The sequence below is a fragment of the Rhinolophus ferrumequinum genome, chromosome 3, assembly GCF_004115265.2.
Source record: "Rhinolophus ferrumequinum isolate MPI-CBG mRhiFer1 chromosome 3, mRhiFer1_v1.p, whole genome shotgun sequence".
Classification (NCBI taxonomy): domain Eukaryota; kingdom Metazoa; phylum Chordata; class Mammalia; order Chiroptera; family Rhinolophidae; genus Rhinolophus; species Rhinolophus ferrumequinum.
This window is the reverse complement of record NC_046286.1, coordinates 95,400,111-95,416,247: the sequence shown is the minus strand read 5'-3', so window position 1 is coordinate 95,416,247 and position 16,137 is coordinate 95,400,111. Positions and strand designations below refer to the sequence as shown.

Below are 16,137 nucleotides of genomic sequence, written 5' to 3'. Positions count from 1 at the left end.
GTGGTATACGGAAATGCTAGGGTATTGTTTAAATGCACTTGGGTGATTTCTTAGTAGTAATACTAGTTATCTCATCATATACTTTTTCATCAGTTACATTTGCTATTTGTGAATTATTTGTTTTGTTCCATTACTCCTTTGTCAACTCAGAACTGAGTGCTTCCATGTCTATTTCTGGGCGCTAATCATAACTTAAAGATAGTGGCCATTTTTTCCTATGGTGCATCTTTTCTACTCCCCTCCTCTCTCTCTCCCTCATCTTCTTTTCCTTTCCCCCCCCTTCCTCTCCCTCTATTTTCTCCTTCCTGTTTTATTTTCTCTCATTTTAAAACTATGGGTTAGTTTATCTTTTGATGAACATAATTTCAGAATTTTTCAAATAATCAAAACTATTAATATTTGCCTTTATAATTTTTCCATCTTTTTGGCTCTTAAATAGAGTTCTTTTTTTAATTTCTAGGTTTCCTAACATTTAAAATGTCTCTAGTTTTAATATTTCCTTGACTTAAAATGTTTATTTTAACACATAGATCAGAGGGAGCAAAATGGGTAAAGGGGGTCAAAAAGTACAAATGTCCAGTTATAAAATAAATAAGCCCTGGAGATGTAATTACAACATGGTGACTATAGTTAAAAAATCTATATTGTATATTAGAAAGTTGCTAAGAGAATAGATCTTAAAAGTTCTCATCATAAAAAAGATTTTTAACTATGTAAGGTGATGACAAACTAGACTTATGGTGATCATTTTGAAATATATACATACATCAAATTATTATGTTCTACTCCTGAAACTAATACAATGTTATATGTCAGATATATCTCAATAAAAGAGTTTATTCTCCAAAACAGTTAATTAAATAATCCTAGAATTATTTGTTCGTATAGTGAAGTAAGAATCTAAATTAAAGATTTTTAATAAATAAGTTATTTTACATCTGTATTAATTCAATGAAAAATTCTGTTCCATTTATTTGTGACGTCACCCTTTTTCGTTCATACATTTTTATATAAAATAATGTTTGTGTCTCAGAAACAGAGAATCGAATAGATTGTATTAAAATGCCAAAGTAAATGGAAGATATTCACAGATTATTCAACAAATAACCTATGTCTCAAAAGTGACATCGGTTTAATTTTATTTCATAATCAAGGAAACATTTCAAATAAAAAATATAACTAAAAAAGTCTGCAGGTTTTGCTTTAATTTCACATTTTATATGTTGCACAATATTTACAAGAGGGAGGAGACAATAATTCTGCCAGATGACTAAATTCACCAGAAGATTTCTGCTTTTATTTTCTAATTTGTGAGACAAAAATCAGTTTTATTCCCAATATAAAATCTAGATAAAACCCATAAACTTTGCTTATATCCCATGTTAAACGTTAAGGATTTCATACAAGCAAAAGATAGCCTTGTTACTAAGTTAATGATCTCCTGAAATCTTAAAAACAACTTAAAACAAATTGGTTATCCTGTGAGCCTTTTTGTCTTTCTCTTTTCCTCTTTTCTTCCTCCCTTCCTTCCTTCCTTCCTTCCTTCCTTCCTTCCTTCCTTCCTTCCTTCCTTCCTTCCTTTCTCTTTTTCTTCCCGGTATATTGTATTAGAGAGCATCTATCTATAGACATCATTAAGAATAATTACAATAATTATCCTTGAGGGATAATAAAAAATATAAGTAAATACACATAAGGGAAGAAAATGCTCTACAAAATCTCTGTTATATAAAAATTATTACATTCTTGAGCCATATTCAGACAGTATTAGCTTGGACCACTGCATTACAGAAACTAAAATGAGAGTACATTTTTTTTTCCAGTGAAAATCCTAATCTTCAGAAAAACAAAGAGCAACATAAGCTAAATATTTACCATGTCAGAAATAAACTGCAGGACTTTTGAGTCATTATCCAGTGAACTTGTGTCCTTAAATGAAAAAAGGATCCTTCGGCATTTGGGTCACTGAAGCTCTTTGGTACCCACATTTGGGGAATGTACCTTTCATTAAAAGGATAGCCATTTGTGGAAGTGGACTCCTTATACAGCTGCACCAAGGACCATATAGCATGGTTTAATCATTGTACAAAGACATGTCACAGAATCTGAGGTGGACAATCATAGAGCTACAAATGAGGGATGATGCTTAATAAGTCAATCCAGGAAAGAATATTCTTCATGGCTGTAACATCTATTTCGATGACAAACTTTGTCCCCACTGACCCTTACTTATTTGTCCATGAATTTAAAGAATAAGGTCCCTAGGTAAAGTGCTTTCCCAGTTGCTAGATTTAAATCTAAAAGTAGAATTTACTACCCCTTAAGAAAAATGTAAGCTCACTGTTAAAGTTTGTTTTTAGGTCAAATGACTTGGATTTGCAGTTGTTGCTTTTCTAACAAAATAACAACAGTGAAGAAAAGTTAAATTATCATGTTAGTAAATCCAAGGATTCTGCCTTAGTGATGTAGATGACTGTTCTTAGGAAAAGCACAAAAATCTGTGTTAAATATGAAGTATCCTATAATGTATCTTCCTTTCCTTTATTCCCATACTTCTCAAGAATGAGTGGCATCAAGAAACTTCAGAATCTTCTATTTTCTGTCATTTTGTGCCCACATAATCCATTAAAAATCCAAATTGTAAAATGGTTCACTTTTCATTCTAAAGAAGGTGAAATCAAAATTCCTTTGGATAGAAAAAAAATTTAAGTTACACTGACTTTTTTTCCTTTATAATCACATTGGATAACGAATGAAGATTCTAAACTGTAAATACCTTGTCTTTATTTTAATCTAAAACATATATGCTGTATCACTGCTCATTCTTAGATTAGAATCACTACCTTTAATAATCCTTATGTTGAATAGAAAATATATAAATATATAACTATTTGGGAAAATATTACTTTTTTTGTGAGACAAGGAAAAATGTGATCAAAGAAAATATGTTTTACATCGTAATGTCCAACTTGCATGAGCGTTTTTCACCTTGGGAACTCATCAGTCATGTGTCCTCAAAATTCTGTTTGGTCTATTTAGAATAGCCCTTCAAGAACAGACGGAAAAAAAAGAAACAAATTAACAATGAAAGCACCCTACTCAGGAATCTGGGAATGCCTTCACGATCAACTCATAGGGAGGTGGGGGCGGTGGTGAAAAGCCAGCTCGAAGACTGTTGCTGGACCAGTGGAAATCAGGACGGCTCAGGCTATTAGTAGCGTCGATGGTGGAAGAGGTATTGGAAGAAGGAAGAGTCATCAGCTGACTGTCAGTTTCCACAGGAAGTGGTGGACTTTGCAGAAATGGGTGGAAAGTTGAAGCTCTGAAGCTTGATTTTCTTGGAAAAGAATTTCCTTGTTCCAGGGAAGCCTGTCGCTGGAAAGTGAGACTGGCCAGGCTGAGGTTGCTTCGACGTTCACAGCCACTGTGGCGGTAAAATCCAGTCCTGTTTAGGCCGTGAGTGTAAGAAGACCTGGATCGCCGACTTGAACTCCACTGTGAGATGCGGGCACTGGCTCTTCTTCGAGACAGACATACAAACAGAGCCCAAATAAATCCTCCAATGACAAGCCCAATTGCCATGGACACTGTAAAGGATATTATGAGATCATCTGAAACAAACAAACAAACAAACAAAAAAACCAAGTAGGTAATTTGATTTGTAAATAGGGATTCAACTAAAAACACAGGGCAGAGTCCAAAAAGTAACAATGACATGAAATACATGATTAATTTAAATAGTTTTTAAGTTAGGGAAATAGAAGATGGCACTAGGTGGATATGAATAAATGGAAAGTGTTATGTTTCCATTTATTTAAACAAAAAGACATAACATAGTATTTTTAGCTGTAGCACTCCATGTTGCTTACATCATTTTATTAATTTTAGGAAATCAGTAATAAAAATAGTCTCAGTTTTTTAAAAAGGCCACTATTTGGCTTATAAAATTTTCATAAGATTGCAAATGTAGTCCAGAAATTATTTTGATATGAGTTACTGTAGTAACTAATGTGCCAAAAATGATAAAGAATTTCCTAATCATACTGACGGTGTATTTTCCTTTGTCTATGCTCATCAAGCTAACTGATGTCTCCCACCTGCAGGCTTCATGATGTCTCACTTCCTGTGCTCATTCTGAGACAGGAAGTGCTGGGAAAGAACCGCCTGGTGGGCTGACAGATTTATGTTATATTTCCTGAAATTCTCGACTGTCACATATTTCTGAACTCATTGATGACATGACCTATGCAGACTACTGGCCTCTTTCTTGGTCCCCAAGTTCTAGTTCATGCTGCTGTCATGCCCTTGTTTTGATAATAAAATTCCTGTCCTCTGAATTTCCACGGAATCTCTGCTCTACAGTAGTATCCTTCAATTCACCGAACTTGTATTTGTTCAGATTTCCTGTTCTGGTGAGGGAGATCTATTTTGAGTATTTGGATAGAGATCCATTTTGAGTATTTGGATACAGACCCAAGATCCATTTTGAGTATTGCCTTTTGGATAGAGACTCCTAAATTTCATTAACAAAAATTGGTTACTGTTAAATAGAGGGGTAAGCTATCTTATCTGATTATCTAAGGATTCTGTATTGAGAGAGTCATGACTGGAAATTAGCTAATTGGAGTTTTGAGATGGGGTAAAAAACAAACAAAACAAGAAGGGGCTGCAAATGCTTTGAAGTTCCTCCCATGAAGAGGTAGAATCTGTTTCCCTACCCTGTGAATCTGGGCTGGCTTCATGACTTGCTTTGACCAATGGGATGTGATGGAAATGATTCTGAGCAAATACAAATCTGAGCCTCCAGAGGTCTTTCAGCTTCCCACTCTACTCTTGGGAATCCTGCAATTGTTAGCATATGTACAAACCTAAGCAGGCCTGTTGGTTGGTGAGAGACATATGGCTCAGTTACCCCTATTGCCCCGTCCAAGAGCCTGGTAACTTTCAAACATGAAAGGGATCATCTAGATAATTCAGATGCTACTCAACACCAAAGCTGAGTGTGACACATGAGCGAAAATCAACAGAAAACCCATTAAGCTGATCCTGGCCCAAACTGCCGACCCACAGAATTGTGAACTAAATTAAATAAATGATCATTTTAAGTCACTGTGTTTTGAGATGGATTATTGCACAACAAGAGCTAACTGATTCAGGATTCTCAACTCATCTCTATCTCTAACGTGTTGTGTGATATTTAGGTAATTTGTTTAGACTCATTGATTTTTATTATTTTCAACGGAGTTATTTTATGATTGCCATGGTTTTTTTTCCCCCCAGTTTATTGTTGTAATCTATGACAATATATAGAAAATCTATAATCCAGAAAAAACAAAACAAGCCAATGTTAATAGATACCTAAGAATAATTATTGCTTCTTAATTTTAGAATATATTTAGTGTATTTCCACCTTTTATTTCACATTTATCTCCTATTGAAAGACTATATTTTTGGGTTTTGCTTTCACAGTTATCTGTACCGATGTTTATATCAAAGTCTTCTAAGACAATTTTTTTATATCAAATCTAAACAGTACATTTTCATAATAGAAAGATGACTGCTGAATTACAAGATGATTTAGGAAAAATTTGTTAGACCCAGTATTGTTCTTACAAAATGTGTCTCACAAAAATAATATTGAGTCATGTCCATAACATTCAATCTCTTGAGATAAGGATTTCATTGAGTGAGGCTCTATCTGGCAAAAGCAAATAAAGTCAAAACCTGAAATTAGCCTTTTTTAGTAATACAGTAAAATTCCAGATTAATTTCTAACTATCAGTGCCTCAAATATTTGGAACCTAAAAGAGAAGTTACAGGAATTCAGGATTGCCAAGGCATTCACAGCAATGTAAATCAGAATTTCCCGACATTTCCTCCAAAAAAGAATAGAGAACAACAAAATTAACAAATAAAACTATACAAAATCCTTGCCTTCAACATAATTAGAAGACAAAGAACATGCAACTGCAGGTTACCTAAAAAATGAACAGATTAAACACAGATACAGATACCAATACATTATCTCCCATGCTTCTACCACAAGCTTTCATGGAGAGGGAAGGCAATTCTGGAAAAACTGAAAATAATGAAAAGGTAGTCTGGTTCCTGAGCACACTTACTATAGGAAAGGAACTTTCAAGTACATATGGGAAACAATGAGGAGGCAGTCTTAGGAAGCAATCCCTCCCTGAGGAAGAAGAGGTAAAGAATCTAGTACCAAAAGGTCACATCTCTCATATGATTCCATTTACATGAAATGTCCAGAACAGACAGAACTATGGAGATAGAAAGTAAATTAGTGATTGTCTAGGGCTAAGGGGGAGGTAGGAGGGAATGGGACTCACTGCTATGGGAACCAGATTTCATTTTGAAGGACAGAATGTTCTCAGATTAGATTGTAGTGAAGGTCACGCAACTCTGTGATGATAATAAACACCATTTCATTGTACCCTTTAAGTCGGTGAATTATAGGATATGTGGATTAAATCTCAATAAAGCTATTTAAGAACAAGAAAGAAAGAAAAGGAGAGGTGTTTTTCAGAAGTCACACAATGAAAGAGAAAAGAGGGACGAGCAAGGGGGAAATTTAGGATCCTGCAAGACAAAAGAAAATTAAAAACAATCAAATAACTCTCAATCCCTCTTCCACGTCCACACTCTAAAAATAAAAATCAACCAGTACAAACACCATACTTTTTTATACTGAGGAAAGGAGAAATCTAGAATGGCTCCCAGGATTCTGGTGTGGGCAGCCAAGGGTGGATTCCAGATTTGATAGCCTGTTATGAACAAAAATATTGGGGAAATTGTGGTAAAGCAATATTATGTATTCTATAGTTACACTTCCCTGAATCAACAGCCTCCCCAGGAGAGTTTTGAATATCAATCACTTCAGATATCGATAGAATCAGAGATACAGGGTTTCGGCTAAAACAAAGTCAAAAATGCCTTGGCTCAAACTTCTTATTTTCTTGATATTGAAAGAATCTAAGGTTTGCGTGGTAAAACTAACATTTGATTTATTTTGCTAATTGAAGACTGACTGCTAGCACTGGTCAGGACACTATTGCTTTCACTCATGTAGGACATAAACCGAGAAGACAAATACTCAGGTTCCCAAAGTATATGCCCTTGCTTTTGTGGATAAGCTTATGTAACCACTAGGGCCTGACTGAGGATCCTAAATATCTCAGGATATAAGCAGGTATAGTAAATGAGACCAAAGAAATGCATTCACTTCATTTCAACTAAGTGGAGATAAAAACCAGGATCTCGAAGCAGATTCAGTTTACGCAATAAAAGTATTTGAAGGTTCCAGGAGCTCCTGAACATGGTCTCAATGTATCTCTCTCCCCTTTAAACCTTTCTAACACCGTCTCTTCTGACAAATGTTCCCAATGGTTTATCTATAGTAAAAAAAATAACATCAGGTTCAAATTCAAGAAAATAATTAGAAACTTAAAAGGTATGGGATCAAAAGAAAATAAGTTCTTGTCTATTAAAGTGATTGAGAAAATTAACAAAGACAACCAAAATACGTGGAGTCAGACATACATCTATGTGCCAGATGACTGTCTGATTTCCAAAATATTGTTCTGATATAAGAAAACAAGGGTTGTTTCCAAACCCCAGTAAACGAGTTGTTAAAGAACATGTTCCACCACCAAAATATTCTTAAATGACAAATTTCAGTTTTGTGAGTAAAAAGATCATTTTTTGTGACACTAAAACTAGAATAATATTCCCAGGAGAATAAATAAATCTGTTTTAAATGATTATTCTCTATGGCCTGATAATATCTCTATCTGACACTGTAAATCTAGTGTCTGTGCCCAACATTTAGGGAAATGGCAGGAAGAATAGAAAATTATGACTCAAAATATAGGATTATTATAAATAAAACACTATATATGGTTATATAGATGTCTGAAAAAGATTAAATTATAAATTTTAAATGTAGGTGGGAATTATGAGAATAATATATATACATTAGTAATAAATTTTGAATGAATATAAAATAAGGTAAGACAGAGTTACAGATGTTACAAAATGACATAGAAAAAAATATTATGGTGCCTTGGATATGGATTTGCTTAATCTTTGTTGTTCGATTGAGTGCACATGCCATGAAAATGACATCCCTATCCATAAATTCAGTTAAATATCTATTTTAGAAATAATTGCACTAATTCTTATGTCCTTGTTATATGTGCAGAATTTTTTAATAGTTACAAATGATAATTACATAAGAATCTCTAGGACTTCCTGAAATATATGGTAAAAAGCTTATCTATCTTGTTAAGCTCCCTTTAATACAAACTGCAAAAATAAGTGTGGAAATGCAGATAAGCAACAAGAAAGAAATGTCAAGAGTCACAGTTATAACAGCCTGTTCCAGAGTGGTCTTCCATAGGATTCTTTTTGTTTAAAGAGAATGATTTTTCTGACCCAAACTGTAGAATCCAAAAACAAGCATGTAATAAACACGTCTATTGGCTACACAGCTTTAAATTTTCACGTGTAATTCAATTCTGGTCGACTTCTGACGATAAATTTCAGGAGCCTTTTTTAAAAACCTACTATAAAAGAAAATGTACCTAAAAAAATACATTTGTTCAGATATTCTTTTTTTGAGGACAGTTTGTCTTATTTCTCAGCAATCTTAGGAAAAGAAAAATGAGCCATAAGTTTATTTCATATAATTACAGTACAATGCAACTAATGAGAAGAAACAATTGCTTTTTAAAAATGCAGCTATTCCTTGGAAGGCAAAAGAAATAAACTCTAAAATCAGTAAAGTATGGCATATAAATCAGGTACTGTTATCCTGACTTGTAACATGTATCGATACAGCTCACAAGGGCCTGGCCCATAAGTCCCCAATGAGTGACAGCGATTATTATAATGCTTGCACAACTTACCCACATCGTTCGGTCTACCTTGGCCTAATAACAACAGTCACTGTACTACCTTCCAATTCTGAGATTCTAATATTGAATCTGGGTTTTAGTAAAGCTACTCAATACCTCAAATTCTTTCTATTAGTATTAAAATTTAGTAGAGGTCACCATCTAGTGGCCTTCAGTTGAATTGTTCCAATATCTGAAAAGTGATTTTTTGACAACAGAACGTTCACAAAATCCTTTGTACTTTTAAGAATCATAAACTTAGCTATGACCCAAGCAGGCTATGCTGTCCTGGGTGCCCTACAATATAAAGGAGAATGGTTCTGGCAATAAGATGTCAGCAAAAGGTTTTTAGAGAGAATAATATTTAGGGCAAAGAAAACTTCATTAATTCCAAGAATTTAAAAAAAGAGTAAGTATTTTCTATGTGTAATTCATCTGCCAGAAAATCCAATGTGTTCTGTTTTCACAATACCTGTATATCCAGAATTCAACTTCTCACTAAACTACTCTGCCACCTCCCTGGTCCAAGCGACATCATCTTTGACCTGAAATATGGCCATGGCCTTCTCTCTGGTCTTCCTGTCTCTATCCTTGCAGGAAGATAGGATAGGAATCTATCCCATTCTCCCTGAATATACTCTATTCTCAATATAGTAGCCAGACTGAACCTTTGAAAATGTAATCTCAAATCGCATCACTTTTCTGTTCTAAAACCCTGCGTTTCTTGAATAAAAGCAAACTCGTAAAGATGGCCTTAAAGTTCCAACATGAGCTGTTACTATTTATCTGTGCTCATCTCCACTATCCTGCTGCTCAGTGAACTCTATCAACACTGACTTCTTTGCCAATCCTTAAACACTCCAGACGTGCTCCTGACTTAGGGCCATGCACTGATTGTAACTTATTCCTGAAGTTCTTTTCCCAGCTATCTGTATGGATAATTTCAGGTTTTTGATCCTATGTCCTGTGCCATGTGAAATGCACCTAAAGCCACGTTTAGAGGAAAATGTATAGCTCTAGATGCATGCATTTAAAAAGAAGAAAGTATGAAAAATCAGTGATTTAATCTTCCGTATCAAGAAGCTTGCAAAAGACAACTAAATAAAACATAAGTAGAATACAGTAAATAAGAGAACACAGAATTTTATGACAGATAAAAAGCAACACACAAAAATGAAAGAAAAAGTGAGAACCAAATGTGGTTTCCAAAAATAATAATAAAATTGATAAACTACTGATTGGAATGACCATGAAGGGAAGGAGGAAAGGGGTTGGGGGAAGGGGGAGAGAGAGAGAGAGAGAGAGAGAGGAGAGAGAAAATGAATCAGCAACCAATATCAAGAACAAAGAAGATAACACTAAAACAGATTGTATAGGCATTGGAAACGAAAATAAAATTCCAAGTAAGCTTTTGCGGACGACACTAATACATTAAAATACTCTGTATATTAGAAGTAAATAATTGGGAAATGTAATTACGATATTACAATAGCATCATTAATCATAGACTAAATATTACACTAAATTCTTTAAATGCTTTGTGTATTTGAATATTGTCATAGTAATATATTGGAAAAAACATATGAGAGAAGTATTATGAATAACTTTAAGACAATATATTTGGAAATTTAATTCAAATTGGCAAATTCCTGGAAAACACAAATTACCCTAAATTATAGAAGAATCAATAGAATATTTGAGCAGTCCACTATTGTTTAAGAAATTGACTCTGTCATTTGAAACCTTCCTATTAAAAATACTACTGATAATTACACTGTTGAATTTTTTCAAACATTTAGAAATAAACAATGACAATCTTACACAAACTTTTCCAGATAATAGAAAAACAGGGAACCCTTCCCAACCTGTTTTAGAAGACGTGCATGACATTGACATCAAAACCTGACAAGGCTCTTACAAGACAAGACTATTACAGGCAAATTTGTCTCATGAACGTAGATGCAGAAGTTTAAGGTCAGGGACTTATTAAACAAGATAGCTTTCTAAGCTCCCCCCACACATACTGAGTCATAATCTCTGAACATGGAGTCCGGTGAGAAATGAAATTTCAAGATTCTCTCTACATAATTCAGAGGCAGCACTTTTAAAGGCAAGCCTTTGCAGATACTTACTTTTCAAACTTTCCAGTTAACCGAAATAAGAGAAATAATTAGTAGGCTGTTAACATGCAATAAGGCATAGATGTCCAAGAGATTTCAAATACAAGTTAAAGATATGCATTTGAAATACGTAGTATTTACTTGGTGCTCAGGAAGAGGGTATACAGAGACCATCATTGTGATGTATGTCCAGCCCATAAGCTCACTCCCTCCTGACTCCTCTAGGAAAACCCTACCCCCATCTGCTAGGGTATCTCTAGGAGCCATTGTTATTCTGGAGGAAGACGAATCAGATTGTGAGACTTTAACGAAGGTTTTCTCTCCTTGACAGCACCTGACTCTCCAACAAATCAATTCACAATTATTTTGGAGAGGATTTGTGTCGTTAGAAAAAGTCAATGTTTAGAATTACTAACTGGGTTGTTAAATGTATACAATAGATGATAATCTTGAAAACTGATTGTTTACTGCAATCACGAGGCATTTTGAAAGAGACAAGAGTGTTTTGTTTGTTCTGTTTGTTATTGTTTCAAAATGCTAAGAGCCTAAAGGACTCAACAAGATATCGTTTTACCTGAAACAGTATTGGGAAGAATAGATGGCTGCTTATAAGTCATGTCTTAGTCAACTCAGGCTTCTATAACAAAATACCATAGACGGGGTGGCTTAAACAACAAACGTTTATTTCTCACAGTTCTGGAGCCTAGAAAGTTCAAGACCAGGATGTCAGCATGGTCAGGTTCTGGGGAGACCCTACCTTCTGGTTTGCAGATGACCACCTTCCCACTGTGTCATCACATGGCCTTTCCTCTGTGCGTGTGTGGAGAGGGAGAGGGGGCAATGTCTGCCCCTCTTCCTATAAGGCCACTAATCCCATCAATGAGTGTCCCACCCTCCCTCATGACCTAATCTAACCCTAATTACCTCCCAAAGGCCCATCTCCAAACACAGTCACATTGCAGGTTAGCGCTTCAACATGTGAATGGGGAGTGGGAAACAGATTCAGTCCATAACTCGTCAGTGTCAGAGGATGAGTTTCGGAAAAACAAGGAGAAAAGCTAAAACTATGTGACCAGTAAAGTTTTTGGAGAAGCAACCATCATTCCATCCCTGCCTGCGATGAGCTACAGATCAATTTAGGGAATCCCAGAGAAACTGGTACTTGTTGGCAGCTTCTTTGAGTCCAGATGAGGAAGATGGCAAGCCTCCTGAGAAACCCTGGGTGCCTGAAGAGCAGAGTAGGAGTGGGGGTTGGGGTGGATGCTAGTACATCCAGGTCTAAGGCACCTGGGTCACTTCAGGAGGCTCCAACGTTAGGAAGCTCCCTCAGCTCCAAGCTATAGGAGAGCAGTCATCATTTTCCGAGGCAGATGGAAGAGCTAGTAGACCATAGGGGACTTAAAGAAAGCAAAAACCGTGCTGTTAGCAAAATCTGCATAGACCACGGAGCCTGATTTTTTTACGAGCCTTCAGTGGTGGAAGCAAAGAGGAAAAAGGGCAATGCCCCCACAGGGATGAGAAACATTAGTATATGTCAACAGGGGCCAGAACTTGACCAAGAACCAAATGTCCTTTCCTTCCAGTACCCTGATAGTACATAACCCCTCCCCCCACTCCATTTCCTTTCCACCCTTAGAGAAAAAGTCTTAGGGAAGAGGAAAGTGGTGAGACATAATTTCCTAATTTCATGAAATTGAGAACTATTGCGTTAAACGAGGTCGAACTTTTACACTGCCGATCAAAACTTTGCACAAATCTTTCTCAAGCCATTCCCTTCTCTACAAACATGGCTTGTGTGTATTTGTGCAGATTTGCTGATCACATTTCTCCTGAACTCCCTGAAATGCTCGGTTTGCCTTATTTATATCCTAACACCTAACACATTGCCTATGGTATAACGGGTAGCCACTCTGCATCTGAGTAAACAAATGAACTGAATAGATAAATACATGAGTGAATGAGTTAGTGAGTGAATGAAGGAAAAATGAATGACTAAAATGTCTTTCCCGATTTGAATCTTATCTGACCTTCTAGGAACAGATTAAAGCCCTCATTTTTTTATTTCAAAGAAGGATTTAGGGACAATTTCTGGCCTAGTTTTTAAAACCCGTAATATAATATCAATCATTGACATTTTACTATATGTTATCTTGTGTTATTCCATAACAATACAGGCATTTGTTTTCATATGTATGGACACATAATCTCCTCCAAGAGGGTAGTCTTCTTGAGGACAGACATTGTAGTTGGAGAGGAGTCATCGAGATGAACATGCAATTTGCTGAACCAATAATGCTAGCCAAACACACACACAGTGCTAGCCAAAAGAGAAAACCCACGTGCTAAGGCAGGAAGTATAGCCACAGCTACCATATGTCTTCTTTAGGACTCTAAGGACCAAAAAGGTAATCAAGTTTAATGATACTTCTCTATTTCGTCCCAGCAGGGTGCAGCAAACTCACAGGTTATGTTTCCTGCTGCTTTCATGGGGATTGTTTACGGAGAAGGGAGATGCATGAAAGACAGCAAAAGATGCAAGGCGGTCTTCAGCTGCGTTGTCACTCCCAAGCCGATTTTGCTGCCCACCCTTGCCCGAATTACTTTAATGCTGGCACATTTAGTATGTTTGCAGGGGTGATTACTATGAAAATGCTAGCCATCATGATTGGTAATAACCTGCTATCACTACCTTAATTTTTAGCATTCAGTAAAGTAAACCAGGAGAATTATATTTGGAGAACAACATTTTATGCAGCTTAAGTATGTTAAGTTTGGGAAAATGATACAATTCAATCTATAAGTTTTGTTTTTCTAAGCTAGTCTTTAATTCTCTGAATTCAAAGTGCCAAGCAGACAATTGATTTTGGAAGCAATAGACAATGCATTGCACTACACTTCACAAGATTTTCAAAATAATATGTTTGTGGAGTCAGTGATCAAAATAGATATCAATTTAGATACAAATAAAAAATAAAAATAAAAGATGGACATTTATATTTTAGAAAATTTTATATATTTTTACATTGTTGCATTTTACACTGAATATTTTTTACTTCAGAAGAAATAACGTGATCTTTCAGATGTTTTTCCCAATCATCAAACATTGTATCTGCTCAGCATATTTGTGCTGGTTTTGTCAATGCTTATCAATATAATACTCCCCTTCCAGGTTTTCATTATTTTTATCTATTTTTCCGTTGTAGTCACATATTAAGACAAAGAAACACTAGGAACTATCTTTGGAATGATAACTTTGAATTCTTTCTCAAGAACAGATTTCTATATTAAAATAAACCTATCGTTTTAGGATTGGTAACTGGACTCCAATTAAACATTTGCTCTCACTGGATCAAGTTTATTTCGTGATTATCATCCCTGTTTTAGTGGATAATGATTTCCTTAAGTAAACCTGAAATTTAGCTTTTAATGGTCTGAAAAAATAGATTTGGCTTTTATAGATAAATTTTTGCAATAAGAGTTACTTTACTTTTGAATACCTTTATATAGCTACTTATTTTTGTAATGATGAGTTCAGGGTAAACACACGCTAGCTGTTTTTCAGCATGTGTTTAGCACATTCACTTTCTCTGTAAATGAGGAAACTAAGAAGTATGGTAACCAGTATGTATAATTAGACATCTACAAGTCAAAAACTTACTATCTATCTGTTGGTATCTCCCTAGATTAATTTATTACCAAGCCATTCTTTTAGATATGCAAGCATAATTTATTTTCTTTTTCTTAATTTTGTTATGTAATTAGATTAGGATGTTCATTAATATCTCTCCTTTTCAAACACGAAGCAAACATAAATCATTGATGGCAAAAAAGAATTAATTCTTTTCATACAAATTTCTGTGATGGTGGATAAGTAGGTGAGGTTGTTAAAACAGTCCGCCAGGGCTGCTTCCTTTTCACCGCACGGTTCCCAAATGTCCCCTTGAATCACAACAGAAAGTCTGAAACAGTTCTCTAAGAGGATGAAAAACTTGTTCTGGACCAATAAATATGAATACTGATCTCTTCAAAAGCTCCATTTCTGGATGTAATGCAAATTGCCCTTTATTTTTAAAATTTCCCTGAACCCCAGAGTACTGTCAATGTCCTTCTTCCTTGTACCTCTAGCCTTGAACAACTGGTAATTTGGACCTCCATCCTGCTGCCAATGCTTGACTAGTAGCTGTGTCTGAACTCAGTCAAGAAGTCCTTTTGTGTTCTTTCTTTTTCGGCCTGTGATAGGCTTTCTTTGGATTGTTATATGTGATATTATCTCCACTCAACTTTCTCTATTACAGTTTTTTCCTCTAATTTCGTGATACCATTCCTTATTTCATCTATGTTATCACACTCCTTACGTATAGATTTGTCATTTAGATTCACTTGGGAAATTAAAGAGTATAACATTGACAATATAAGTTCTAATAACCTCTATAGAAATTATTGGTTTCATTAAATAAAATACATCATCTATAACCTTAAAACAAACAAAACTTAATTTTCCAACAAAATTCACATTAACATATTCCAAAAAGCAATTACTTTCACCTTATTATTTCCTCATTTTTATTCTTATTATTTCTAATTATATTTTGTAACACCAGCCCAAATCTGTAGTTGTTGCCCAGATTCTTCTTGAGTGTCTTCATAGCCCACTTTAAAGACATTTTATGTGAATATATTTGTTATAATCAATCTATAAAAACACAGTTTACAGTAAACAAAATGTCTCAGAGATATCCAATCTTTTAGTAAATAATGCAGTGCATGTCTCTGCATCCTCATTTTACATTAAAAGCAGTTAAAGAAAATATCTTACCCCAAAAGTTTTCTGGCAATGAACTCCCTGAACTCGCTGTGTTATTAGCCATAATATCCACAAGAAATAGAAGAGAGAGAAGAAAAAAAGAAAGAAAGAGAGAAAAGCCAGTATATCCAAAAGAAGCACTTTGTTTCTATGTCTTTGTGGTTCAGCAGAAGAATACCAATTTTCACACAACCCCTCGCATACTTGTGTTTGCATAAAAGGAAACAAGTGTATCATGTTTCCTGCTTTTATACTCAAATTAGCAACTGTTTTTCTTATCTGGGAATTCCACATGGTTCCT

General features: G+C 35.1%; 1 protein-coding gene across 1 annotated transcript; it reads right to left on the bottom strand.

Moving 5' to 3' along the window:
• Positions 1 to 1,150: 1,150 nt before the first annotated feature.
• Positions 1,151 to 16,052, bottom strand: MYCT1 (MYC target 1). Its single transcript, XM_033094180.1, is given in 3 exon segments — positions 1,151 to 3,611; positions 15,849 to 15,984; positions 15,987 to 16,052. Coding segments are annotated over 3 exon segments (714 nt in total). The 3' UTR covers positions 1,151 to 3,099.
• Between the last annotated feature and the right edge of the window lie 85 nt (positions 16,053 to 16,137).